This window comes from Enhydra lutris, unplaced genomic scaffold, assembly GCF_002288905.1.
Source record: "Enhydra lutris kenyoni isolate GAN:26980312 unplaced genomic scaffold, ASM228890v2 scaffoldscaffold13, whole genome shotgun sequence".
NCBI lineage: Eukaryota > Metazoa > Chordata > Mammalia > Carnivora > Mustelidae > Enhydra > Enhydra lutris.
This window is the reverse complement of record NW_019154097.1, coordinates 26,771,325-26,796,972: the sequence shown is the minus strand read 5'-3', so window position 1 is coordinate 26,796,972 and position 25,648 is coordinate 26,771,325. Positions and strand designations below refer to the sequence as shown.

Genomic DNA, 25,648 nt, shown 5'->3' with positions numbered 1-25,648 from the left:
CATAGAAGGTTTTAAGGTAATCACATTCAAATCTTGGTTCTGCTGCTGCTGAGCTGTGTGCCTACACAAGAGGCAGCTCTTTCTCAATGTTCCTTGTGGCTCAGCTATATGCTATACTGCTCTGTGATAGTGACAGATGAGCCCCGAAGTCCTGGTTTCATCTTCTGCTGTGACATTTTTCATTTTACACAATTTCTTCATCTAGTAAAGGCATACTTCTACCTCCTAGGATACAAAGACTACCATATGTAAAGTGCTTATTAGTACACACAGACACTCAAAAATGGTAACTATTATCTATCTCTGGGTCACTACTGACTGATTCCATGAGTCTATTTCATGCTCCTCCTAAACGTTAACCTTCTCAGGGTCTCACACAGAAAGGCTCTGTGAACTTTAGGGGTTGTAGAGACCCTGTACTAAGAGGTCCGAGTTCAAACTTTTGCTGAGGAGAAATAGAAGGCACAGCCAGGCATCCTTTCCTGAGATGCAGGGAGATGGACAGACTAATCTAGGACTTATGCCAGCCGCACAGCCTAAATGCTCTACGGATGGAGTAGAGAACAAGGAAATCCAGCAATGGAGATCATCAGGAGAATTTCCCTATATCCCTGACGGCTCATCCAGCCTCCAATTTCAGGCCATTCCCTAAGCCATCACCTTGTCCTCCTCCTAGGTCTACCAACCAACCCATTTCAATTTTCCTAGGGACCAGTATTTGAAAGCAAATCTGTCTTAAGACAAGTTTTCCAGAGACCTGAAGGTGGCACCTGTGGCCTTCTGAGTCTCCACTATATAGATTAGGGACCCCAAAGCTTTCAGGGACTTCTCATGTTTACAACAGCACATACTCTTACCTGACTTGGTCCAGGTTGAGAGTCCTCGGCCAGGGAAGATTCCAACTGAGACAGACCAAGTGATGACGTGGAGTCTCTAGAAGTGCTGGTGACCAATTCCCCTAAAGCATCCACTTGTCTTCTCAAGCTGTGTAATGTGCCCTCTGTCTGCCGCTTCCCCTTAATTAACACTTCTGCTTGCTTGGACATACAGTGTCGGAGCTGGGCCTGAAAGCATTATGGTAAAATTTAGGGTTTTACCCAGAAGAAATGTACTCCACAGCTTCCTCATGCTTAACACTTGATGGGCCGATCTGATTATCATAAAGTAGGAATGGCTACTGAAAATGCCTTTGTCCTAAAAAAATATATATATAAATGTAGAAGGTGCTGGTGGCTTCTCTCTGTGCGTAGAACTTGTACCATGCTGTGCTGTCATTAACTGGGCCTTCTGCTCAGTTCTCTCCCTTACAACAATACTTCGGATTTCTGCATCCCTGGCCTCCCCATTAAATTATGATTCCTTCTCTCCCTTTCCTGCCCAGACTTAGCAGAAGACTGGTATCTTCAGTGCCTCTCACAGTGCATTCAGTCTTCAACCCCATGCTACTTTCTGGCTTGCCCCCCTGCTGTTTCTTTCAAAGGATTCTCTCCAAGTCTACAGCAGTTCTGTCCAACAGAACTTTCTATGATGATGAGAATGTTCTGTATCTGTGCTGTCTAATATAGCAGCCACGTGTGGCTATCAAGTCACTAAAACTGTGGCAACTGAAGGATTTTTAACCTAACAATTCATTTACATTTAAGTAGCCACATGTGGCTGGAGGCTTTTGGACGTCAAGGACCTCCACTCCCTGAACACAGTGCATGGCTCCCTCCTGGTTCATGCTGTGTATGGAGCCTTTCTCCAAACACATTCTGCCCTCTCATTCTATCTTCTCATTTTTCCAACTCCCACCTGTACTCTTAACCCCCAAATCTTTAGGTCAATGCTGATCGCTAAATCCTAGACTCTCTGAAAGCTGCCTATGGAGAGATCGGCCCTGGATGTCTCACAGGCCTCCAGACTCCACATGTTCTGAGCCAAACAACTTTCTGTCTGACACCCAAAGCCTATCTTTCCCCCAACCACTGGTCTATGAGCCTCTTATCACTGTATCTCTGTTTTCTGTCCCAGGTCCTTAGGTTCTGTCAGTTTTAGCTGAGGCAAAGAAGCATTACCCAGAACACTGGGCTTAACTCCACAATTCATGGTTTGAATGCTAACCCCTACCACTTACTGTGTGATGCCAACTTCTCTAAGCTTCTGCCACGTAATCTAGAAAGCTGCTCATGCCGTAACAGAGGGAATGGCAGCAGTATGTGGTGATAAGCAATTGCCCACTGTCCTCAACATGCCAACCATCTCATACTGTACTGTTTTAACAGGCAACCTTGAGTCGATCTTCGCGGTGACGCAGTCTCTCTCGGAGTGCTTCTCCACGCCAGTGTTCATCCTTTTTCGGAGGGAGAGGGAAACATCAGAGTCCCCAGACGTTGCTAGCCTTTCCCTCCTCCCGCCTTCCCCAAGTTCCGCATGTATTTTTCAGCTTATCTGGGGGGAGGTGGGAACAAACTATCTTCTAACAAAGCCCAGAGAGCAGCAGGATATATACTTACCATTATGTGAGTCTGGGAAAAATTCAATTTTTCTTCAAAAGGTGATGGTCTCTCACTCACAGTGAACGGGAAGTTCTCTTTCAAGCTTTCTAACCCTCCTTCTAGGTTTTCATTCCTTTCCAAAATAGCCTCCAGATCTGCTGGTAGTTCTGGGAGAAACTGGTTGAGATTCCTCAGGCTTGTTCTGATTTCATCTTTCACCTCAGATTTAAGTGTTCGCATTGCGTCACTGATTTCCATCTGTCTTCTCTCCACATCTTTTTGGGTTGTCATCTGAAGAGTGAGAGTCAGATACGAGTGGGTAACGTCTGGGACCTACTTGGAATTGAGCTGCTTGATGTGTCATGTACTTATGGAACTTTCCACGTAGGATTAGACTCTCCCAGTCTAAGTGTGAACTGCTCTGAGCCTGGTTACACCACAGGGTATCAGAGGCTTCTGCTGGGGTCATTTCTTCCTTCCCAGGCATTTGGGTCTTCTAGACTTGTTTCTGGCATAAAATCTAACATTTCAGCACAGCTCTTTGGAACATGATAAAATTTCATGCTGAAGAACTGCTATTTTTCTTTCAAAAACATAAGATGCTGAACTTAAAGGGGATTTTAAAAGTACATTTTGAACAAATGCTTTTCTCTTATAGAGGTGCATTTCTAAATTATAAGACTAGAAAAACAGATTTGATTTAAAGGACATTCTTATAATCAGCTTTCATAATTTCCAAAAGGAAATACTCCTATTAAAAGAGCTACTTAAGAAACAAAAACTGTGACCAGTGGGGAGTGAGCATGTCTACCAGGCCTTCTCTGCTCCGGGCGGCCAGCAGGGGCTCCTGAGCACACACCTGTTTCTTGAGCTCCATGTACTCATGTTGCATCTGGTTGAGCTCCTTCATCAGGCGTCTGGCCCGCTCGTGGTTGTCCTGGGCCACCTGTTCAATTGTCGCCATCTCCTTCTGCATGCAGCTGTTCTCCTGCTTTTGCTCCTAGTGCAGGAGGAAGGACAAGGCTGGGCTCTGGCACATGGAGCTGTGCGCTGCTGGCTTACACACTCACTAGCTCTGTAACTCCATTTCCCATTGGGGTTCTAGCTGTAACGTGGGGATAACACTACCGGCCTTTAGAGGCTGTGGTAGAGCTATAGTACATAGGTGGTCAGAGTCTGTTAGCCCAAAGTCTGAATCCTAGCTCTGCAACATTACCTTTGATAATATGTTCCTTTCCTTTCCTGAGCCTCCATTACTGCAACAGGAACAACAGCCATCCTCACAGAGTTACCCGGAGGATGAAAACCTAGACACCTCCATGTTATCTTTACAGTCATGCTGCTGATCACTAGTGGTAAGCGTGTCACCCTCTGGGAGACACCCATTTCCCACCCTCTGGGAAACACACACCCATTCACATCCATCAGCTCCTCCAGAGGGTGTTAGAAAATCCATTCCTGTGACAGACTCTACCATGGCCCATCTGCCTCCACCCAAAATAGACCACTGTGGACTTAGAGTACCCCTCCCCCCCCCCCCATTTTTTAAAAAAGACTTTTATTTATTTGACAGAGAAAAACAGTGAGAGAGGGAACACAAGCAGGGGGGAGTGGGAGAGGGAGAAGCAGGCCTCCCGCCAAGTAGGGAGCTCAGTGCCGGGCTCAGTCCCAGAACCCTGGGATCATGACCTGAGCTGAAGGCAGCCCCCTAACGACTGAGCCATTTGGACGCCCCTCACCTCCCCAAATTTTATCCTAAATAGATTTCAGGGATAAAAGCATGGCAGACTGAGCTCCTTGGTTTTAGGAAAATTAAAGCTAATCTGACTAAAAAGGGCAGGACGAGAAAAATCTGTGAGCAGTGACTGCAGATGGGCAAACATGTTAAGCCTTTCCCCCCCCCAGATTGCTGCCGCCCCTGTCAGTGGAGGCGTGAGCAGAGGCTCCTTGCTGAGAGTTGACACTGTCTGTTCGGCTCCTTGAGGGCTACAGCCCACTATCAGCTTCAAGATCACACTGTACATCAATACACAAAAAACAGCTGAGTTAGGAACTGGGCTGCCAGGTAGTTTGTTTTCTCCACACTGAAGCAGCGTTTTAGTCTAAAAATGTAAATGTGGTGCTTCCTCATGAGCTGCCAGGGCAGTGGGTACTCACCAGAAGGTTCTTCTCCAGCTGACTCCGCTGGATCTTCAGAGCTTCCTTCAGGCTGGCAACCTGCTTCTCGGCTTTCTTTCTTTCTGTCAAGAACTGGTTCCGTAAGAGGCTGAAGTCTGCCCTCATAGAGTCTGTCTCTTTCTGGAGAGCTTGCAGCTCACTTGACTTTTCCAGTAACTGCTGTTCCCGTTCTGAAAGCTGCCGTTCTGAAATGAGCATTTTTAGTAGTTTAGCCGGAGGCCCTGGTCTAGCTATGGGCAGGTAGGGACATGCCACCCACTTTAGGCATCACTGGATCTTCCGAATCCCCCCGACCCACATTAGAGGCCCAGGTAAATGCCCTAACGAAGGTGCCTCCTGACAAAACTGGGCCCTAGAGAGTTGGATTCCAAAGTGACAGACAGCTATTGTCTACCCTTTATCAGGGACCAGTGAGAACAAACAGCAATCCTGAGGGGCAGGAGACATGGAAATAGACGGCTGAAGTGCTTCTTATAAACCCGGGTTTTAATAAAGGAAGTGCACACATACTTTCCCTTCATGGGAGGCAGCGTGGTGGAAACAACACGGGACCTGGAGTGGCATGAGCCCTATTTTATACAGGAGGTGCCTACTTCCTGGTGTTCCATGGGAATCTTATATGCAAATGCATAGTGCACATTAAGTACTCAATAAATAATGCTTACAAAGAACAACGACAGTTAAAATAGATTTTTCTACCCACACTTTGGAGTAACACCCTGCCCAGATTTCACTTTCATATGTCAGGTGTGGTCAGACTCAGCACATATGTTAAGTTTCATTTTCACAACGAAATGGCTGGTCTAGGGCACCTGGGTGGCTCATTCGGTTAAGCGTCTGCCTTCAGGTCATGATCCCAGAGTCCTGGGGTCGAGTCCCGTATGGGGCTACCTGCTCAGCAGGGAGCCTGCTTCTCCTTCTGCTTGTGCTGTCTCTCTCTCAAATAAATAAAATCTTTAAAAGAAAAAAGAAAATAAAGAAGTGGCTGGTCTGGATGTAATCGAGAGTTGGGGAGGAAGGAGTAATAACCCTTTCACCAAGTTCACCAGAGAACATTTTCTGACCATTGTTAAACCCTGAAGCCTAAGAAAGAAAAAAATCACTTATTGTTGTGGGAACGATCATTTATCCTGGATTTCCATGTCATTGTCACTGATACATGGCTCAAGAGAGCGCAAACAGACCCAAAAGCAAATACCTGTATTTTGGCACCATTCACTACGACAAATTTGGACACAAGGAGAACTGTTGATAATCGTTTTTTGATTGGTGAGATGAAATGGGTCATCATTTCCAAAGCTCAAAACAGTGTACTTCATAGAAAGCCTTCAGAGTGCCTTCTGGAACTTCTTTGCCTTAACATCTCTCTGCCTTGAGGCACCATTCTTGAAGTAGGCAGTATGGTCAAATAAAAAGACCACACAGTCTCAGGATCAACTCCCATCTCCATAAAGACAAATGCCCTGTGTCTCTGAGCCTGTTGTCACCTCTCCTGGGGCTAGCAGGATCCAACGGGGCATCTCCTTGCCACTATGCACCTCCTGACCCCTTCTGGGCCATGGCCGGGCTCTGGGTCTCCTCTACACACCAGACAGTCAGTGCCGCCCCCCTCCCAAAGCGCCATGTTTGGGAACACATACTGGTCTGGGAGAGCGTTTTCTCCAGGGTCTCGCTGCTCCTCTCCTCTTCCTGCAAGGTCCTCACACGCTCCTCAGCCAAGAGCAGCTTTGAGAGCACCTGGTCCAGCTTGCCTTTCTGCTCGCCCAACTCCCTTTCCAGCTGCTGCTGCTGCTCCTTCAGAGCCACTTTACTGGCTTCTAACCTTTTTTCTTCACATTCTCGCTCTTTCTGGAGTCTCTGAAACATCTTAATAGAGAACAAAAAGTCATAATATAACAAATACACTGATCCCAGATGAGGGAACCTTCACAGACACTAGCCAGGTTCCAGCTCCAGAGAAAGTAGGAAACAGCCAGTGAGAGACAGTGAGTTCCCTTTATAGAGGTGATCGTGCTGGGACTGGAAAACTATTGGCCACCACGCGAGGAAAGGATTCACACAGCCAGTGGCATGGGGCCAGCAAGATTCTTTTTTTTTTTTTTTTTTTAAGATTTTATTTATTTATTTGACAGACAGAAATCACAAGTAGGCACAGAGAGAGGAGGAAGCAGGCTCCCCGCCGAGCAGAGAGCCCGATGCGGGGCTCGATCCCAGGACCCCGGGACCACGAGCCGAGCTGAAGGCAGAGGCCTCAACCCACTGAGCCACCCAGGTGCCCCCAGCAAGATTCTTTACAGGACTCGTATTCTGTGGTCTTAATGGTCCAAATATTAATACAGAGAGAGCAAAACGCTGGTGTAAAATCCTCCTGGTTACACAGGGCGGTTAAAGGGAACTAGTCCTATGGGCGATCCTTCACAGCTTCAGCCGGGAAAAGCTCACCCAAGTGACAAAGTGTTTTTTCTGTAAAATCATAAATGTGTAGTACCATTTCTTGCTGGGCTAGCTTAGCCTTGTTTTCTTCAATCTTGTTCCGAAGCTCTTGAAGCTGTTGCTGCTTTGTCTCCCCTTCTTTCCGGCATTCTTCAGTCTTCTTCATCCATTCACCGATATCCTTCTCGAGCCTGGTCTGTTCACTGAGCAATGAGTCCTTACGCTGGGTGGTGTGAAGCACGTCCTTTATGTGAAAGAACAAATGGAAACTACTAACAAAGCCACCTGCCCTAGGGCTGGCGAGTGCCCCTCCTGAGATCCAGCAAGTCTGACAAAATAAACATGAAAGTCCCACATCATTTATTCTCTCAACAAACTTATTTAAGGCACCCAGGACGCAATTTAATCATCAGCTTTCCTCTTTTTAGTGTCTAAGAAGATGACAGAAGATGTAACAACCTAAGAGACCCAGTTCTTCTGAACTTTAGCTGCTTCATCACTGAGGTCAGAATAAACAACACCCACCTCACAAGATTGCTAAGAAGATTAAGGAGAGCTGTGACTAAGCTTAATTCTCATTGAAAATGAACCTAAAGTCATGGTTTTGTTACTATTTGAAATATTTATGTGGGTTGAAAAGCTCAGAAAATAATTTCTTATTTATGCAACGAATCCAAATTAAATTTTTTTGAGAAATTTATTGTATTTTTTTTTTTTTTTAGAAAATTCTTGTATTTTTAACAACACAGAAAATACTCAGAGGCTACTGTGTAAGAATTTTTTAAAGATGGAATACTTCAAGTTTTATACATCTTAGAAACAGATTACTAAAGACGGAAGAAATCAGATGTCCAATCCAACCCCTAGTTTACATAGTGGAAACTGAGGCCCAGAACTTGCTTGAGGTTCTCTGAAACCGAAACTCTTGCTCTATTCTCATAGGATAACAATTATCTTTAAGACTATCCAACGTAGAAGGGTTAAGAATCAGCTTTACTGAACATCTGACAAGATGGAGGCCCAGGTACTCTGAAATTGGCAGTTACCCTGCTGCTCAGAGTAACCAAATCTGAGCCAGGCTGTGCAGGCCTTATCTGTGCCATGAGTAAGAGATGGTCCATCTGGTGCCTGAAGCCCCCAAAGGGGCTGGCTGAGGGTTTTAGGCTCTGGTCTAGCCACCATCTTCCTTATTATCTTTGAGTAAAACTTTGAAAATAAATGAGAAAATCACTGCTCTGCACCAAAAGTTTTGTGTATATATGTTTGTGTCTTAAAAATGGCCCTATGGGACCTGCTGGTATGAAAAGGAACCAACTTACTTGATTTGTCTTTTATTTTAACCAATTGTCTGCATACCTTCAGAATACTACTAGAAGATTACATTTGTTAAACTTACCTGTTTTGCTAGGTTCAAATGGTCTTGGACATCCGCTAGTTCCTTCTGTAGTGAGTTTACTGCTTCTCGTTTTTCTACAGTAATAACATTTACATAATATAAATATACTTGTATGCATTTCCCCAATTCCCATCAGCCCCCAAAAAAGTAGAGTGGAAGTGAATATAAACTCATTTCTGTTAAGTGTATGGCTATGCATTTACTTATCAAAAGGTCAAAAGAATGAGTTAATACGCACAACCTATATCTGGGCTTGGAGCTCAGGTTTTTTTAGATTTACATGTTCAAAACCTCATAATAAAAAAATGTATAGTTAATACCTAGTGTTGACAACGTGCATGGTTTAAAAATGAATACCTTCTACATTGCTGGGAGAAATGTAAATTTGGTACAATCTTAAAGGGAGATAATTTGGGAATAGATTTTATATGTGTGCTGGCTTTGTCACTTGCTAGCTCTATGACCTTGAGGAAATCACAGAAAACTAAGCTTACATTTTCTCATCTGTAAATGGGTGAAAGAGTTTCTATCATAAAAATGTTACAAGGATTAAATGAAATGCATATAAAACACTTGAATCATGTCTGAAACACAGTAAGTGCTTAACAAGTACAAGTACATTGTTAGCTAGACTTATTTTGTAATTTCTAATCATGGATGTTTAACAAAGTTTTGATAATAAAGGTATTATCTGCATCTTTCTTTTTTGTTTTAATACACACACACACACACACACACACACACACACACACACACACACACACCCCAAGGAAAAATCTGGAAGGATATTCACCACACTGTTAATAGGAATTACCTCTGAGGGGTGAGGTCAATAGTCGTTTTTATTTCATCTTTTTGCTTGTTTTTAAATTGTTCTTTAAGGAATATGAACTATTTTTTTTTTAAACAGCATTACTGAGATATAATTAACATACCAAGCATTTCACCCATTTTAAAGTGTGCAATTCACTGGCTTTAAGTATATTCACAGAGTCATGCAAACATCACTACAATCTAATTTTAGAACATTTCTGTCTCTTCTAAAATAAATCCCATGCCCATTAGCATGAATTATTTCTATAATAAGAAAAGGAAACAAAAGAAGAACCCTTGAGGTGGGACCAAGGGGCAAAGATGGTTTCCATCTCGAATGGACAAGTGTTGGACAGCCAGGGTCAGTCCCCATGGAGATGATCTTTGGTAACAGATTCCTTCTGAGGAATAGCGGAGTTCTGGTTTTGTTTTTCAAGACTGCTTCAGCAAGAGGTAAAAAAGAGAAGAGGCTATGGAAACCCCTCTGATTCCAGATATGCTGATGGAAGAGGGCCAGCAGGAAACCCTCCCAGAAGAATGGGCCTCGTCCTCCCCCAACAGCTGGTGGATGAGGAAGGTAAATGTCTGCTCTAAGAAGCAGACAACTGAACAGACACATTGATGGCAGAGGGCTGACCATGCTGGACTGACTGTGTACGCCTCAACAAGGACAGCTCTGTGTCCTCACAGATGAGCGAGGGTGTGCTGAGAGTTCCCCGCCCAGGGATCCGGCATGGCTGACATGCAGCTCCATAAATGCACATATGTGTGTCCCTATCTTCTCTGCATAGTTTGCAAAAGTATTAATATAGTTCTAGTAAGGAAATATTTTCAGATTACAAAACCTGACTTCTCCTCTTTGTATAATTAAACTCCAAATCTGGAAGAAAATAAAAGGTTGTATATTCGGAGAAAAAAGAAAAGAAAACCTAACCAAAGGAAGGACACCCTCCCCTCCCCACCCACCGCAGAGGGGCAGCTTCATACCTTGTAGCTGCTGCTGCACTGCTCCCAGGTCTTCATTCAGGGAGAGCTTCTCTCTGTTAAGTCGGTCTAGCTCCTGCTGCAGCTTTCTGACATCCAACTCCAACTTTTCTAAGTTTGCCTGCTCCATTCTGCTATCGTCTTCTGCAGCTGCTAAAACCCTACGGCACAAGCAGAGTAAGTGAGACTATCGAACATAAAACGTCCAACCACGCACAAGACACAGCCAAGGAACATTGTTATCCTTTCACTGGATGGTTATAGACTATGAATGATTATAAACCTTAACACTCTTCAACTCATTTCCAAAAGACATCTTATTTTCAGCTTTCTAAACAAGATTTTTTGGAAAAGTGACTCACTAAACTGATGTTTTATAAAAACCAGAATAACAACATGGACAACACTCAGAATTCCCCAAATCTGGCAATTAAAATAGATGGCTGATTTGCATCTATTCTGATGCAGTGAGAAAGCAGGAAACACAACTGTGCAATAGGATTTGTCCAAAAAACAGATGTACACGAGCCTGCTTTCTTACACGACCAGAGTCCTATAGTGTGGGCTGGTGTCTGTCTGGCTTCTGTCACTGAGCAGAGTCACTGTGAGGTTCACCCATGTTGCTGTGTGTGTCAGTACTGCATTCCCTTCTTCTCTCTCTCTCTCTCTCTTTTTTTTTTTTAGATTTTTATTTATTTATTTGAGAGAGAAAGAAAGAATGAGAGGGGAGAAGGTCAGAGGGAGAAGCAAACTCCCCATGGAGCTGGGAGCCCGATGTGGAACTCGATCCCAGGACTCCGGGATCATGACCTGAGCCAAAGGCAGTTGCTTAACCAACTGAGCCACCCAGGCGGCCCCCTGCATTCCCTTCTTATTGCCGAATAGTACCCCAGGATATGGATACACAGTCATCTGTCTAGCCATTCACCAGCTGATGGACATTTAGGTTGTTTCCAGGTTTAGGCTGTTATAAATAAAGCTGCTATGAACATTAAAGTACATCATTCTTTGTATGTACATACACTTTCACTTCTCATGAATAAATATCTAGGAGTAGAATGGTAGCTCTTCTGGCCAATATATGTAAGAGTTTTTCAGTAACTGCCAAATTATTCTCCAAAGTGGTCTAACATTTTTACACTTCCACCAATTGTGTATGAAAGTTCCATGTCATTTGGTATGATCAGTCTTTAATTTTAGCCTTTCTAATAGGTATGTAGTGTTATCTCATCGTGGTTTTAATTTGCATCTTCCTAATGGTTAATAATGAGGAACATCTTTTTATGTACTTATTTGCCATCCATTCATCTTCTTAAGTGAAATGTCTACTCAAATCTTTTGCCCATTTGAAAAACTGGATTGTTTGTTTTCTCATTATTGAGTTATGAGAGTTCTTTGTATATACATGCTCTGGGTACAAGCCCTTTATTGAAAATACATGGTTGCAAAGATTGTTCTCCCAGTCTGTGACATGTCTTTTCATTATCTTGACAGTGTCTTGAGGAGTAGTTTTGATTTTGATGACGTTCAATTTTACCAATTTATTCTTTTATGGACCATGCTTTGGGTGTCCTATCTAGGAAATTCTGCTAACCCAAGGTCACTAAGGTTTTTTTCCTACGTTTTCTCCTAGAAGTTTTATATACTTAGGTTTCACATTTATGTTTATGGTCCATTTTGAGGTAATTTTTATGAATATGCATGTGGGCTGAAGTTCATTTTTGGGGTTTCGAATGTCTCTTCTCTACTGAAAAAGATGCCTTTTCATCTTTGTCAAAACCATTTGTCCACACATCTGTGCACTTACTTTTGGACTTTCTATTCTGTTCCACTGATTGCTTTTTCTGTCTTTACACCAGTACCATAGTGTTTTGATCACCATGGCTGTATACTGAGTTTTGAAATCAGGCAGTGTTAGCCCTAAACTTTTGTTCTTCACAGTTGTTTTGGTGTCATAGCTAAAAAGTTTAGATCCTATTCCACGTCCAGCCTGTGCATTTCCACATGAATTTCAAAACCTGATTGTCAATTTCTATTTTGAAAGCCTGTTGGGATTTTGACTGGGATTGTTCTGAATCTATAGATCGGTTTGAGGAGAACTGAATCTTAACAATATTGCCTTTCCACCCACAAACAGGTATCTCTCCACTCAACTACATCTTCTAGCATTTGTTATTTTACCTAAAAAAATCCACAACAGGTTATTTTAAAATGTGCTTTGGAAAAAGAAAAGCCTAAAAGGAAATCTACCCAGAAATTCTGTTGGTGAGCTGTACTGTGATACTGAGTTCGTGTAGTACTTTTTTTTCTTTTCTCCATTTCCATTCCCTTTTTATAGTGTTTATTATGCTTTAGTCTTCAGGAAGGGATCTGGCAAACTTATTGGGTTTTGCTCTCACCGTTTAGTCTGTGCCAACTTCTTTTCCCAGCTATCCTGTTTTTCTTCGAGATCTTCCTTTTCTTTGCACAGAGACTCAATACACAACTGTAATGCTCGGGTCTCAGCAGTCATCCGCTCTACTTCCTGCCTGTCCCTCTCGAGGAGCTGCTTCTGCCACTCTATCTCCCCTTTCTGTCGCAGGGCTGTCTGTTGCAGATTCTCTAACTCCAGTCTCTCCTAAAACAGATAAAAGCGGACTCACACATGCTCAAAGAGAAAGACTGCAATTGGCTAAGGGTAAAACGGCTTTGTTTATTACCTCTAGCACTTCAACCCGAGTCTTCTCTAACTCAGACACCTTTTGGTCATGCTGTAGCTTCAAACCTTGCAGCTCATTGTTTTCAAGGTGCAACATGTCCAGAATATTCTTTAGTTCTAAGAGAAACAGAGCATGATCTGTGCTATTAAATGTAGTTGAAAACATTTACAAAATGAAACAGAAAATAATGCTGTTGATAAAAGAAACAATAGGTCATCAAAACATATATATTATGCTGAATTAATGGAGCTAATTGTGTTTTTTAGAAGATTTTATTTATCTGAAAGAGAGAAGGCAAAAGAGAGAGAGAGAGAGAGGCGTGTGCACAAATGGGGGTAGGAGCAGAGGGAGAAACAGACTCCTCATTGAGCAGGGAGTCTAGAAGCACAGCTTGATCTCAGGACCCTGAGACTATGACCTGAGCCAAAGTCAGAGGCTTATCCAACTGAGCCACTGAGGCACCCTAGAGCTAACTGTTTGAATGGAAAAAAAAAAAAAATTCTTTTAAATATTGCTAAACATTAACTTGTTAAATTTTGTTAAAAACATTTTAACAAAAACATTAACAAAGTTCTAGTTTCAAGAGCAATGACCTCATCTAAATGAATTTTAGTCAAAATAAATGGGTAAAATGTTAAAATACATAAGCTGAGATTTGAATAATAATTTTTTATCTTTTTTTTTTAAGATTTTATTTATTTATTTGACAGAAAAAGATCACAAGTAGGCAGAGAGGCAGGCAGAGAGAGAGAGGAAGGGAAGCAGGCTCCCTGCTGAGCAGAGAGCCTGATGCGGGCCTCGATCCCAGAATTGGGATCATGACCTGAGCTGAAGGCAGAGGCTTTAACCCACTGAGCCACCCAGGCGCCCCAACAATTTTTTATCTTTTAAAATACAGATTTTCAAAAAAATATATAGATTTTCAAGTATTAACTCTCTTTTCTGATTATATAGATATTTGCTCACTATGGAAAATTTCAAGAAAAAAAAGAAACAAACGAAACCCATTATTATCCCACCATCCAAAGATGATCACTACAGCAATAGCAATTTGATGTATTTCCTTCCCCAGGAGTGTGTGCACACACATGCGCATACCTTCCAAATAAACTGGAATTATGCTCTATATTCAGTTTTCTATCTATTCTTTCAGTCTTCCCATCAGCATTTTTTGCATGCCATTAAATGTTTAAAATGTGGCTTTTAGATTGGCCAAATTTCCAAATTTCAGTATAAATTTTGCTGCAAGTAACCAACTCAGGCAGCTTAATTTATGAAACAAGGAAATACAATATTGTATTGTATTTGTATTCAATATTGTATATTGAAACAAGTACATACAATATTGCTGCAAGGTATATAAATGCTTCCTTTCTCTCAGTAACTAGAAATGGGCTAAACGGTTCAATAGGCATGAATTTTCAAGTTTGAAACACTGGGGGATTGGTCCAGTTTTCTCTATCAAATAGAGATATGTTCTTCCTTCTCCACACCCTGGTCAGTAATTATAATGACTACTATGCTCTTAAATAAACTTTATCAGTAAACTTTTGAATGGCAGAAAATACTGTATTCCTTTTACAATACTGCTTTTCTTTGCTCATCTATAACAAAGCTGAACTTTAAAAGAAGTTTATTCCACCATTTGTATTTTTTCTATGATCTCGAATAGAGATATTTCCAAACTCCAACTTTATATGATTGCTTTCCTTTAAACTTACCAGTTTTATGTTTAGACATTTGTCCTAAAACTACCTGAAGATTTTCTTCCTCTTTTTCAATTTCCTGCTTTATGAATGCAAGTTGAGTTTTTTTTTCACTAATCTGGATATTCAGTTCTCCTTTCTGAAAACTGAGTTCTTCCAGAAGAGATTTTACTTCCTGTGTCAAAAAAAAAAAAAAAAAAGTCAACTCTGCTTTACAAAATTATGAATAGAAATTATACTGAAATCAATTTTTTTATTAACTATCTCATTTCACAAAAATTCTAATCTGGAAACAAGTTCAGTTTCGCCTTTTATGTCAAGAAGAGCACTGTATTCTATTTTACACCAACATATTTCTGTATAATAGTAAGAAAATCACACATTACCTTCATTTAAAATGCATAAGTAGTATTTACTCTGTGTAAGGCAATTTGTCATAGAAAGAAAAGGCTGACTCTGGTATGTCTCCTGCCCTCAGGAGTCTGAACACCTTGAGGAGATTTAGGCAAGGAGTACAAACACGATCCTGAAAGGCTAAGATGCACTAGGAAATGTGCAGAGTGCCCCCAAACTCAGGAGACAGAGAAACTCCTTCCAAGGTAAAGGAAAAGTCAGGGAAGTCTTCTTAGAGGCATATCAAGCTGAACCATGAAAAATGGGTAGGATCTGGACATTCACAAAAAGAAAATTCCTGGAGAAGAAATGGTATGAGAAAAGGCACAGTGGCAGAGGGAGCTACCCACACAGCCAGAGCCCAGATACGTAACACCACATCTAACTGATGCTACAGAAGGGTCAGGATTCAGGAATTTATATTTGCATTTGGAGGGGAAACCAATGAAAATATCTCAGAATAAATCTCCAACATCATCCTAGGACTCTTAAGAAAACCTAGTGAAAAACACACCCGAATGTGATTGCACTTCTCAGTTACTTCGGTTTCTCCCAGTCTCAGAGCTTCCTGGAGGTCAGCTTTGGCCTGGACCAGGCTATCCTGGAGGAGATGCAGCTCTTCCTTTTTATGCCCCACCTGCCTCTCCAAGATGGCCATCTCCTGCTGCTGACCCGACACCTGCATTAAAGAAAAGGGAAGAATGCAAAGCTTGTCAAAGGCCATGCAACCTTCAGTGCTTGCTATGATGGGGGAATATCCAGTCCAGCTAACGGTTGTAGGGGAAATTAGGAACTAGTCTAATTGTAATTATCCCAGCTACATGAGTCAGGAGGGCCAGGCCAGGGGTGCATGCACAAAATGCCTGATAAAGATCCTGAGCTCACCTACATAAAAGCACTCAAAGCACAGCAAAAATAACAATATAATAATAATGATTATCCCTCAGCTTATGGTTTTCAAAACACTTACGTGTCTATACCTTATTCCATTAACAACTACCTTGGCAATGGAAGTCAGGCAGGGATTTTAAAAACTCATTTTGTAAATTAAGAAAAATCATTTACAATTGTAAGGATAGTACACACGTATTTATATAAAAAGCAGAAAATGCAGACATGTGAAAGAAACAGAAGATATTCATAATGCCTCCTTATCAGATGACTGATTTGTACTTTGATATAGACTAAAAATACAAGCACAAGCGTTCATAAGCACATTTAGCATAAGTGATCTCAGGGTGCATCCTGTTTTGGGGCTTGCTTCCTTCACTCAATAATGCATTCTATTGATTTGGGATCCAAATGTGGACTGGACTCTACTCTTTTTTTTTTAAAGATTTTATTTATTTATTTGAAAGACAGAGATCACAAGCAGGCAGAGAGGCGGGCACAGAGAGAGGGGGAAGCAGGCTCCCCGCTGAGCAGAGAGCCCAATGCGGGGCTCCATCCCAGGACCCTGAGATCATGACCTGAACCGAAGGCAGAGGCTTAACCCACTGAGCCACCCAGGCGCCCCTGGACTCTACTCTTAATCACTAGGAGATACAGCCTCATTTGTGCTTTAAGTCTTCTTTTGTATTTTCCAGTCTTTTCTACAATCGAACATGCATTACTTTTTATAATCATACATTATGATGTAGGTTTCAAAGCAGCGTGAGCTGGTTTTTCAAGGCATCTGTTTCCCTACCTGCCTCCTCAGCTTTTCCAGCTCAGCCTTCTTGGCCTGCAGGAGGCTCTCGGACTCTTGAAGGACCTGCAGGTGGTGATCCTCACTGTGCTGCGCGGTCTCGATGTCCTTCTGCAGCTTCTGCAGCCTGCAAACACCGGCAGCAGCACTAGAGCGGCGCCGAAGGGAGGCTGGACCCCCAGCACCGTCTTCCGGCTCAAGCCCCGTGTGCCCAACAGGGGCTGTACTTACTCTCCCGTCAGGACCTCCTTCTTCTTGTTGAGACACTGGAAGTCTGAATCTTTTGCTGCTACAACTTCATTTATTTCTTTCAAGATTTCCTCCTGCTCCATTTTGTGCTGCTCCAAATCCTTTGTGTCAGCCTGGAGCAACCTAAAACACACTGCCTTATTCTCCAAGGCCCCTTAGACTTAACCAGCCGCAGTTACCATAAGGCGATTATTAGCCTGTCAGAACCAAACTTCTCATCTCGCTGAACAGCTGAGGGACCCCACCTACCTGAGCTGCTGGTCGGCTTTGACAAGGTTAACAGCGGTTTCCTGGGCTCTCTTTTCTAACTCCTCAGCATCTTTCTCAGTTTGCAATAAATTTTTCTTGGCATCGGCGAATTTCTCAACGGCATTTTTTGTCTAAAAAAGACGGTCATTGAAAGCAATTCAGTCACCATAATCTCTCACAGCTATTGTGGTATAAACTGGTACGACTCTTTCAGAAAACAAGGCAAGACAAAAAGACTGGTAAAGATGTTCATTCACGCTTCTCCAATTCTAAGAATTCAGGAGTCAAAACTACTGCACAAAAATACTCACTGTAGATTGGTATATGACCTGACAAATAATAGATTTAGTAAATGACAACACATCAACACAACAGAGTACTGTGTAGCCTTTAAAATGACAACATAGCAACAAATGTTGATATTATTATGTTGGCTGAAAAAAATTTTTTTAAAAGGTACACTACTCTAAGAGCAGCTATGTAAAATTATATCTGTGCCCACAAAGACAAAAGGGCTACCCAAAAGAGAAACAGTCCCTTGAGGGTAGGGAGGCTATGAATCCTTTTACTTAAAAATAATCTGTATAGGGATGCCTGGGTGGCTCAATTGGTTGAGTGTCTGCCATTGGCTCAGGTCATGATCCCAGGGTCCTGGGATTGAGCCCTGCTCGGTGGGGAGTCTGCTTCTCTCTCTGTCTGCCGTTCTCCCCCTGCTTGTGCTCACTCTCTCTCTTTGACAAATAAATAAAAATCTTAAAAAAAATAATAACCTGATTATTATTAGGCTATTTTTTTACTTAAAAATATTTCCCAATTAAGTGACAACAAACTGATTTTATCAATATTCCCTCCTCTTAGAGATTATTGCTGTACTGTATTATGCTAAATAAAACCTCACTGACTTAAAGATAATATAATTATGGCTGAGAAACACAAATACTAAATATTTTTATTGAAGTATTTAAAGATCTTCCTATACAAGATTTGGCAAAAACAGATTTTTTTTTTAAAAAATCAACTTGGTTTCCTTTTTCTGTCTAAAATAAGAGGCTTAAAACAATGTCACCAAAGGTCCAAAAATAGTATTTGGTTTGCACTTGGTTGAGCAGTGACTCACCTTCAGGCAGAAAGCTCCAGTTCTGCAGTTGCATTAAACTCATAGGCGTATGTTAAACTAGTCTACTAAATATCCCGTGTGGATGAAAAGGGTTGGCAAGCTCCTAAATAAACAGCTAGATATATATATTTTTTTCATTTAAAACCAATTAACATATAGTGCACTATTAGTCTCATCAGTTGCACACAGCCCCCTGCTCATCACATCACTGCCCTCCTTAATGCCCATCACCCAGTTTCCCCATCCCTGTCCCCCTCTCCCTTCCAGCAACCCTCAGTTTGTTTCCTAGAGCTAAGAGTCTCTTGTAGTTTGTCTCCCTCTTTGATTTCATCTTACTTGATTTTTACCCCCTTTGCCTTTGTTCACCTGTTTTGTTTCTTAAATTCCACATGAGTAAAATCATCTGATACTTGTCTTTTTCTGACTGACTTATTTCACTTAGGGTAATACCCTCTAGTTCTAACCACGTCATTGCAAATGGTTAAAAGACCTCATTTTTGATGGCTGAGTAATAGTCCATTGTATCAGACAGCACATCTTTCCCCATTCATAACAGCTAGATATTTCACTGTCCTTCCTTCCACGTCAGAGCTGTTCCTATCAGTTTCATCAGCAAAGCACTGGACAAAATGCACTACATGCTCCAGAAAGTCACATTTCTAAGTAGTTTTTGGTCTGTTTCTAGGTTAAGTTTTAACACACTTGGCATCTTTACAAAACACATCACCTTCTCCCACCCTCCTCCCCCTTAAGAAGCTGCCTCCCTGAGTCATTTTGGGAGGCTGAAGGGGAAAGAGCTCACCAGCCTCGGTTCACTTACTACCTGCCAGCTACCAATACTTTAACATTCTTTTATATACCAGTGGTAAATTCTTCTCTAGTCCTGCTCACAACCATGTTCTCTCACGATCATGTAACATGTGACAGAAGAAGGAACTGATCATCTGAAAAGACACCAGGATGTTTTTCCATTCTTATTAAAGCCATCACTCACAGAATTTCTTTAATAAATCCTTCATTACAGTTCCCAGGTATTAGATTTCTATTCATTTAAATCTGTCCATGTTGAAATAACAACATACAAATGGTAGTTCCTGAAATGTTCCATGTGGGTCTGGGACTTCTACACTCTGGAATTCTCCTCAGACTAAGAAAGGTCTCTTGGTGAAGCAGAACTTCAGCTGTGTGCCCCTGGGCTGGCTACCAGCCTCCCTGTGCCGCCTCGCTGAACTGAGCTAACCACCACCTTGCAGGATGCCAGGAAAGTTAAAGGAAGCGGTATTCATTAAACAGCCAGTGTGTGGCCGGGACAGAGCCCCAGTGACAGGGAGCTCCTTTCCCTCCTTGATTTCCCTCTGTGTTGTAGTCTCAAGAACACTACCTCAGACCAAAAAATACTTGACTCTGTAACGTCCACTTGGAGAACAAAGTAATAGTAGGAAGAAGTCTTCTGAGGTAACACTGCTATTTTAGAATATAAGACTGACCTATTTAATACACAGAGCTAGCAGAGCCCAAACAATTTTAAAAGACACACACAGGATAAGGAAGTAGGGTGTGTTAGGAACTCAATGACTTTAGCAGCTTTCAATATGCTACTTCATTTAGGGGTGCCTGGGTGGCTCAGTCAGTTAAGCTGCCTTTGGCTGAAGTCACAACCCCAGGATCCTGGGATCAAGCCCCACATCTGGCTCCCTGCTCAGTGGGGAATCTGCTTCTTTCTCCCGCTCGCTATTGCCCCCCCAACACTCTTGCTTCCTCTCTCCCCCTCGCTCTAAAATAAATAAAATCTTTTAAAAAACATGCTACTTCATTTAACCCTTACTGAACAGCTTTGGTATTCTTGGCCTGGCAGATGAGGAGAGCGAAGCCGGGGACTCAGGGGGCTGACGCAAACTCTCACAGCTTTAACTAGCAGAGCGCGGCCTGAAACCCAGCCGTCTGCCTCGGAGGAACTGTGTTCTGGTCTGTTTTCTTCCTAGTCCTTCATGTGGCCAACAGTAAGCTGCCTCGCCCCAAACCACAACAGAACATACTTTCTCTCTCGTGCACGAAAGTTCCATTTCAGCCTCCGCCAGCAGCCGGTCGGCTTCCCTGAGCTCTGCGCGGCGCTTCAGAAGGGTCCTCTCGAGGCACTCAATTTCATCGACAATATCTTCATGGTGTTTGAGTGACTTCTCTGTTTCCAGTTCATTCACAAGACTTTCAACATTTCCATCAATGAAGTCTCTAAAAAATCATATGCCCACACATTAAGACACTTTAAATGCAGACGACAGAGACCCTTGTAGCCTGATAAGAAGACGTATGATGATTTTCTAATTTCATATGAGAAGCAGTGGGAGAGACAGCTGCATTTGATTATGTTCAAGGCCTATGTTCACACTTTCATTCAACATGGTATGCTGTTGGGGGGTGCCTGGGCGGCCCAGTCGGGTAAGTGTCAGACACTTGATTTGGCTCTGGTTGTGATCTCAGGGTGGTGAGATCAAGCCCCGTGTCGGGCTTCGTACTCAACGTGGAGTCTCCTTGAGAGTCTCTCTCTCCCTCATCCTCCCTCATCCTCTGCCCCTCCCCCTGCCCTTGCATGCATTCACAATCTTTCTAAAATAAGTATCTTAAAAAAAAAACCCCATGGTATACTGTTGACAGTAAGTACACAATATGTATAAAGTATGATGTAGTTGTCTCATCTTTTTTGATTTGTCTTTATTTTGGTCAGCACTTGTCAAGACAATGTCGATATTTCTATTCTTCTGTGGTATAAAAATAAAACTATTATCATAATAGTCATCCATTCCCTTCAAACTGTCTGTCAAGTCACAGCTCATCAGCTGCCTCAAAGACGACCTAATTTTGTGATTTACTCTGTTCTGCTAGAGTAAAATTATAGTGACGGTATTTGACAAATCAGAAAGCAAGACACAGGACTCACTAACTCAAGGCTAACGTGTCAAAATTATTTGCAAATGGGAACCATGACAGAAAAACATGCAAATGAATTCATCAACATTAACAAATTCTTTCTCTTTAAATGAAGGCATACAGATGATCTTTACTGTCTTCTTTGGACATTTTTGTGTTATCCAAATTCTGTAAAATGATCATTTATTATACTTTTAAAACTAGGAAAAAGGGTAGTTATCCCACTGTCTTATTTCCTTCCTCAAAAAACCTCACAATAAAAACCCTCTCCCTATCACATCCTACACAAGTGACAGCATAATCACCTTTGAAACCTTCAAACATCTAGTCCCCATCTTCTCTTGGTGTGACCCTTGCTTTTCCCTGCCAGGTCTATTAGTCAGTCACGTGTGAGCTCCTAGAAGGCAGAGATCACAGCTCACTCACCTCTGTGACCTCCACAGATCTCTCCCCAACCTTGGTGCCTGGGCCATTCTGGCTTACACGACAGAAAACTGGGGAACAATCATAACTCCTGGACTACCGCAGAAGATGGGCTTCCACCGATCTGATGCACTCAGCAGATACCGCATCTGTTAACGGGCCCTGTGCCAGATGCCAGGGCACAAGAAGGGAAGCCCAGCCATTGCCCTCCTGGGCTCCTTACAACATGGCGTCAACAGTACTATACTCAACGTCGCCAGCCCCAAACTGCGGGAGTCAGAGATGAGAAAAGCTTTGTGTGAGAGATGGAATCCCTGACCTTCACCTGGAAAGACAGGGTGGGGTTAGGCGCAGGTAGAGAAAGCATTTTAGGCAAGGACATATGGGAGGCAGGAGAAGATGTGGTGTCTGGGGAACCCACAGAAAAGCAGACAGGGTGTGTGCGAGAGAAGGGTAAGAGAGACAGGCAGGGTTCAAATCTGGAGGGTGGGGTGCATTGTGCTGGGACTGCATCACATGGGAGAGTGGCATGCTCAGATCTTAGCTACGTCGAGGGTAGAATGGAGAGGCTTGACACAGAAGGCCAAGGTGGAAGCTATTACAACAACCAAGGATGACATGATTAAAGGCCAAGGCAGCAGTGATTAAAGAAGGGGACCAGCTTGACAGCTCTTTGTGTATATTTGTAGGACCTGGACACCATCTGGAGCTTTGGGAAAGTGCAGAAAGAGGAGCTGAGGACACCGGGCATGTTTTTAGCCAGAGTAAAACTCTGGGTGGGTGGATGGCCGTGCCATTCCCCAAGAGGGCCTACAGGAAGAGCTGATTGGGATTACTGGCCAAGAGAACTCAGACTTGCACTGCACCCCCTGGGAGTTGCCTCGAGGCTACTACTTTAATTGAAATTCCACTCTATTCCTCTCTTTCATTAGCCACATTTCAAGAGCTCAATAGACACATGTGGCTAGTGACCACTGTTCCAGACAGCATAGATCTGCAGCATTTCCACGATCACAGAAAGTTCTACCGGACAACACTGATTTAGGCTATCTTACTGAGCCAATATCACAGTCATCAGAATCATAAAAATAAAATGGCTAATAATTACTTTCGCTGTTGTTGTTGCTGGATGGTACTATGTAATTCTTCTACTTCATACTCTAAGTCTTTCTTCTCTTGCAAAAGACCATCAATATTACGGTGCAGTTCTTCCAGTTCTTTCTCCGAGTGCCGCTTAGATGCTCTCATGCACGGTTCCCGTTTCTCAGATTTTAAATGCTGCATTATGTCTTCTAATCTAGAAACTTCATTCTCCTGAACAAAGAAAAAAACGCAGTACTGAGAACATCACTTGATGTTTCTCTTCTTTCCTGACAAAAGCTGCAATTGACTGTGCTCAAGATGCTACCTATAACATGAAAATGGTGGTAGCTTCTAGGACTTCAGTGTGAGAAGAAACATTAAGTCAGGCCAATTTTCCACATATCACAGATGAAACTGATGAAGAGAGCTTTTCACTTCTCCATCGGCCCAACTATGGTTGATACACATTACCCAAGCACCTCTTATGCATAATCTCTATCTCCGAGGACAGCAAGTAGCAGAAGAGAGAGACACAGGTCTCTCCCTCCTCTGGACCCGGGGAGGGGAGCTGCCTGGAAGGCTGCCCAGAGGGAGAGGTGTTTTGCCTGGGTTTTGAAGAATAAAGGACATGGGGAAGACCTAAGCTGAAGAAAGAACACGCAAATGCACAGAGGTCCAGGAGGGCATGTGAGAAACTACAGGACAGCTGGGTACTGCTAGCGGGTAACAGGACCAGCTTAAGAGGGGATCGATCACATGCCAAGCCGACTGCACCGCTGTAAACACATAAACACATGTGCGCTGAGACTCTGTGGGGCTATGTGGGTGACTAATGTTTTAACCATGTGAGCACATGCAGGCCCCGGGCAACCAGCCTGACCCATTGTTTGTTCTGGTCCTTGTCTTCCTCTCAATCTCCTGGGAGGACAAGGAAAATCTAAAGAGCTCTAGGTTTCTTGAGTTTGAAGGAGGAGTTTGTAGTGCATTTTACTTCTTTAGAACCACAGAGTTAACAAAGTAAGCTAGTGATTAGCAAGTAATCTAGCCTTAGAATTACTAGTAATCTAGCCTAACAAAATGAAATACACTAAAAATTTATGCAGTTAGGTCAACTAGACTGACTACAAATGTTAAGAAATGTTATGCAGTCATTAAAATACTGCTTAAAAACATTTGTAAAACCATGGGGAGGGGTGCCTGGGTGGCTCGGTCCTTAAGCATCTGCCTTCGGCTCAGGTCATGATCCCAGGGTCCTGGGATGGAGCCCCACATTGGGCTCCCTACTCAGCGGGAAGCCTGCTTTTCCCTCTTCCACTCCTCCTGCTGTGTTCCCTCTCTTGCTAGGTCACTCTGTCAAATAAAATCTTTTAAAAACCATGGGGAAATGCCTGTAATGTTAAGTGGGAAAAACTGTACAAAAAGCTAAGAATTATGAAAAGAAAAAAATAATCATGAATCTCACCACCCAGAGATAATCCCCACCACAACCTTGCTGCTCATACGTGTGAATACACAAGCACATACATGTGGATGCGTGTCCATGCGCAGGGACATGTGTGTACAAGCACAGGCACTACTATGTGAATATACTTCCATGTACACATCAGTACTTGTCCTAGAAAATATAAAATAAGCTCTCCCAAAATGGTTAATTTCTGGACTGAAAGCATTTTTTGTTATAAGATGATTAAACAAAGCATTTGCAGACTGGCCTGGTATCCTAACTCTTGTCCAGAAGAGTATGTTAATAAGAGAATGCTTACTCCATTCTAAACACAAATCTTATGAACACACTTGGGACATAATCTGTTCATAAATAGGTCAAATCATTACATAAATACCCTTATTCAGTCTCCCGTGGAAGCACTGTGGACAGGGGGTCCTGTGTCTTTCCACTTACCAAGTTATGGTGTTCTGGGACATTGCAGTGCAGCACCCCCATGGGGATGAGAGGTACGGAGAAGTGGGGAGGTGGAGGCCCATACACGATGGGAGCCCCAGCAGGAGGTGGGCCATAAACAACAGTGCCGGGGTTGAGAGGCTGGCTACTGCTGGGCAAGGGAGGAGGGGGCGCATATAGGGCCGTGCCCTGCGGTACAGGCGAACCATCGGGAAACACAGTGTACATAATGTATCCGTGAGGAGGTACAAATGGGTGGTCCTCTCGGTCCTCTGGCTCGCTCTCTTCCTGGCTATCTCCTCCGCTGTCTGCATCTTGAAAGAAATAAATGGAAGAGTGTTTTACCCCCATGGCTTCTTAGGTAAATAAATTTAGCAGAGAACGGCAGCATTTAGGTCCAAATCCCCAAGATGTGAGAATGAAATTTTGCAAAAAAGGTCAAAGCGGTTTTGAAAAGTTGATCAAAACAGGGATTCATATATTTTCAGTGGCTGATAATTGCGTTTTTCTTATGTCTATCTGTTAATTTCCTTTTTTTGGGGGGGTCTTCATTCATTCATCAATTCAGCAACCATTCGGGTGCCTGCTTCAGGCTACAGAAGAGACCAACAGAGATGCAGAAAGGAGCAGTGAGACCCACAGCTCTCAGCACTTACCACGATCACGACGCACGGCCCTTTCTAAGCTGCTGACTCTCCTGGTTATCTCCCTGACAGGCAAGATCTACATTTATCACTGCTGACACACAGCCTAGCACACAGCAGGCACTCGATAAATAGCTCCTGAATAAACACATTCTCCGAAGGTGACATTCCCCTTTTACACTCAACAGTCTCAGAGGAGCGAAATACTCTGCCTAGGATCACGCAGCTAGCCCTGCAAGAGCGAGGACTGACTCCCAAGTCCGACTCTTCCTCTCGGAGCTTTAGAAGATGG

General features: G+C 42.9%; 1 protein-coding gene across 2 annotated transcripts in view; it reads right to left on the bottom strand.

The window, feature by feature from the left end:
* Nucleotides 1–25,648, bottom strand: part of LOC111145661 (centriolin) — a 91,506-nt gene that overhangs the window by 3,915 nt on the left and 61,943 nt on the right. For both annotated transcript variants that reach the window (XM_022500740.1, XM_022500739.1), the window contains exons 24-42: nucleotides 24,713–25,026; nucleotides 22,838–23,043; nucleotides 20,418–20,610; nucleotides 17,265–17,395; nucleotides 16,998–17,138; nucleotides 16,767–16,893; nucleotides 15,594–15,758; nucleotides 14,702–14,861; nucleotides 12,981–13,096; nucleotides 12,681–12,898; nucleotides 10,285–10,442; nucleotides 8,485–8,558; nucleotides 7,144–7,332; nucleotides 6,296–6,521; nucleotides 4,635–4,840; nucleotides 3,337–3,477; nucleotides 2,496–2,768; nucleotides 2,270–2,332; nucleotides 858–1,064 (exon numbers count right to left, since the gene is read on the bottom strand). In XM_022500740.1, the coding sequence (XP_022356448.1) occupies nucleotides 858–1,064; nucleotides 2,270–2,332; nucleotides 2,496–2,768; nucleotides 3,337–3,477; nucleotides 4,635–4,840; nucleotides 6,296–6,521; nucleotides 7,144–7,332; nucleotides 8,485–8,558; nucleotides 10,285–10,442; nucleotides 12,681–12,898; nucleotides 12,981–13,096; nucleotides 14,702–14,861; nucleotides 15,594–15,758; nucleotides 16,767–16,893; nucleotides 16,998–17,138; nucleotides 17,265–17,395; nucleotides 20,418–20,610; nucleotides 22,838–23,043; nucleotides 24,713–25,026 (3,308 nt within the window). The remainder of the gene's footprint in view (nucleotides 1–857; nucleotides 1,065–2,269; nucleotides 2,333–2,495; nucleotides 2,769–3,336; nucleotides 3,478–4,634; nucleotides 4,841–6,295; nucleotides 6,522–7,143; nucleotides 7,333–8,484; nucleotides 8,559–10,284; nucleotides 10,443–12,680; nucleotides 12,899–12,980; nucleotides 13,097–14,701; nucleotides 14,862–15,593; nucleotides 15,759–16,766; nucleotides 16,894–16,997; nucleotides 17,139–17,264; nucleotides 17,396–20,417; nucleotides 20,611–22,837; nucleotides 23,044–24,712; nucleotides 25,027–25,648) is intronic.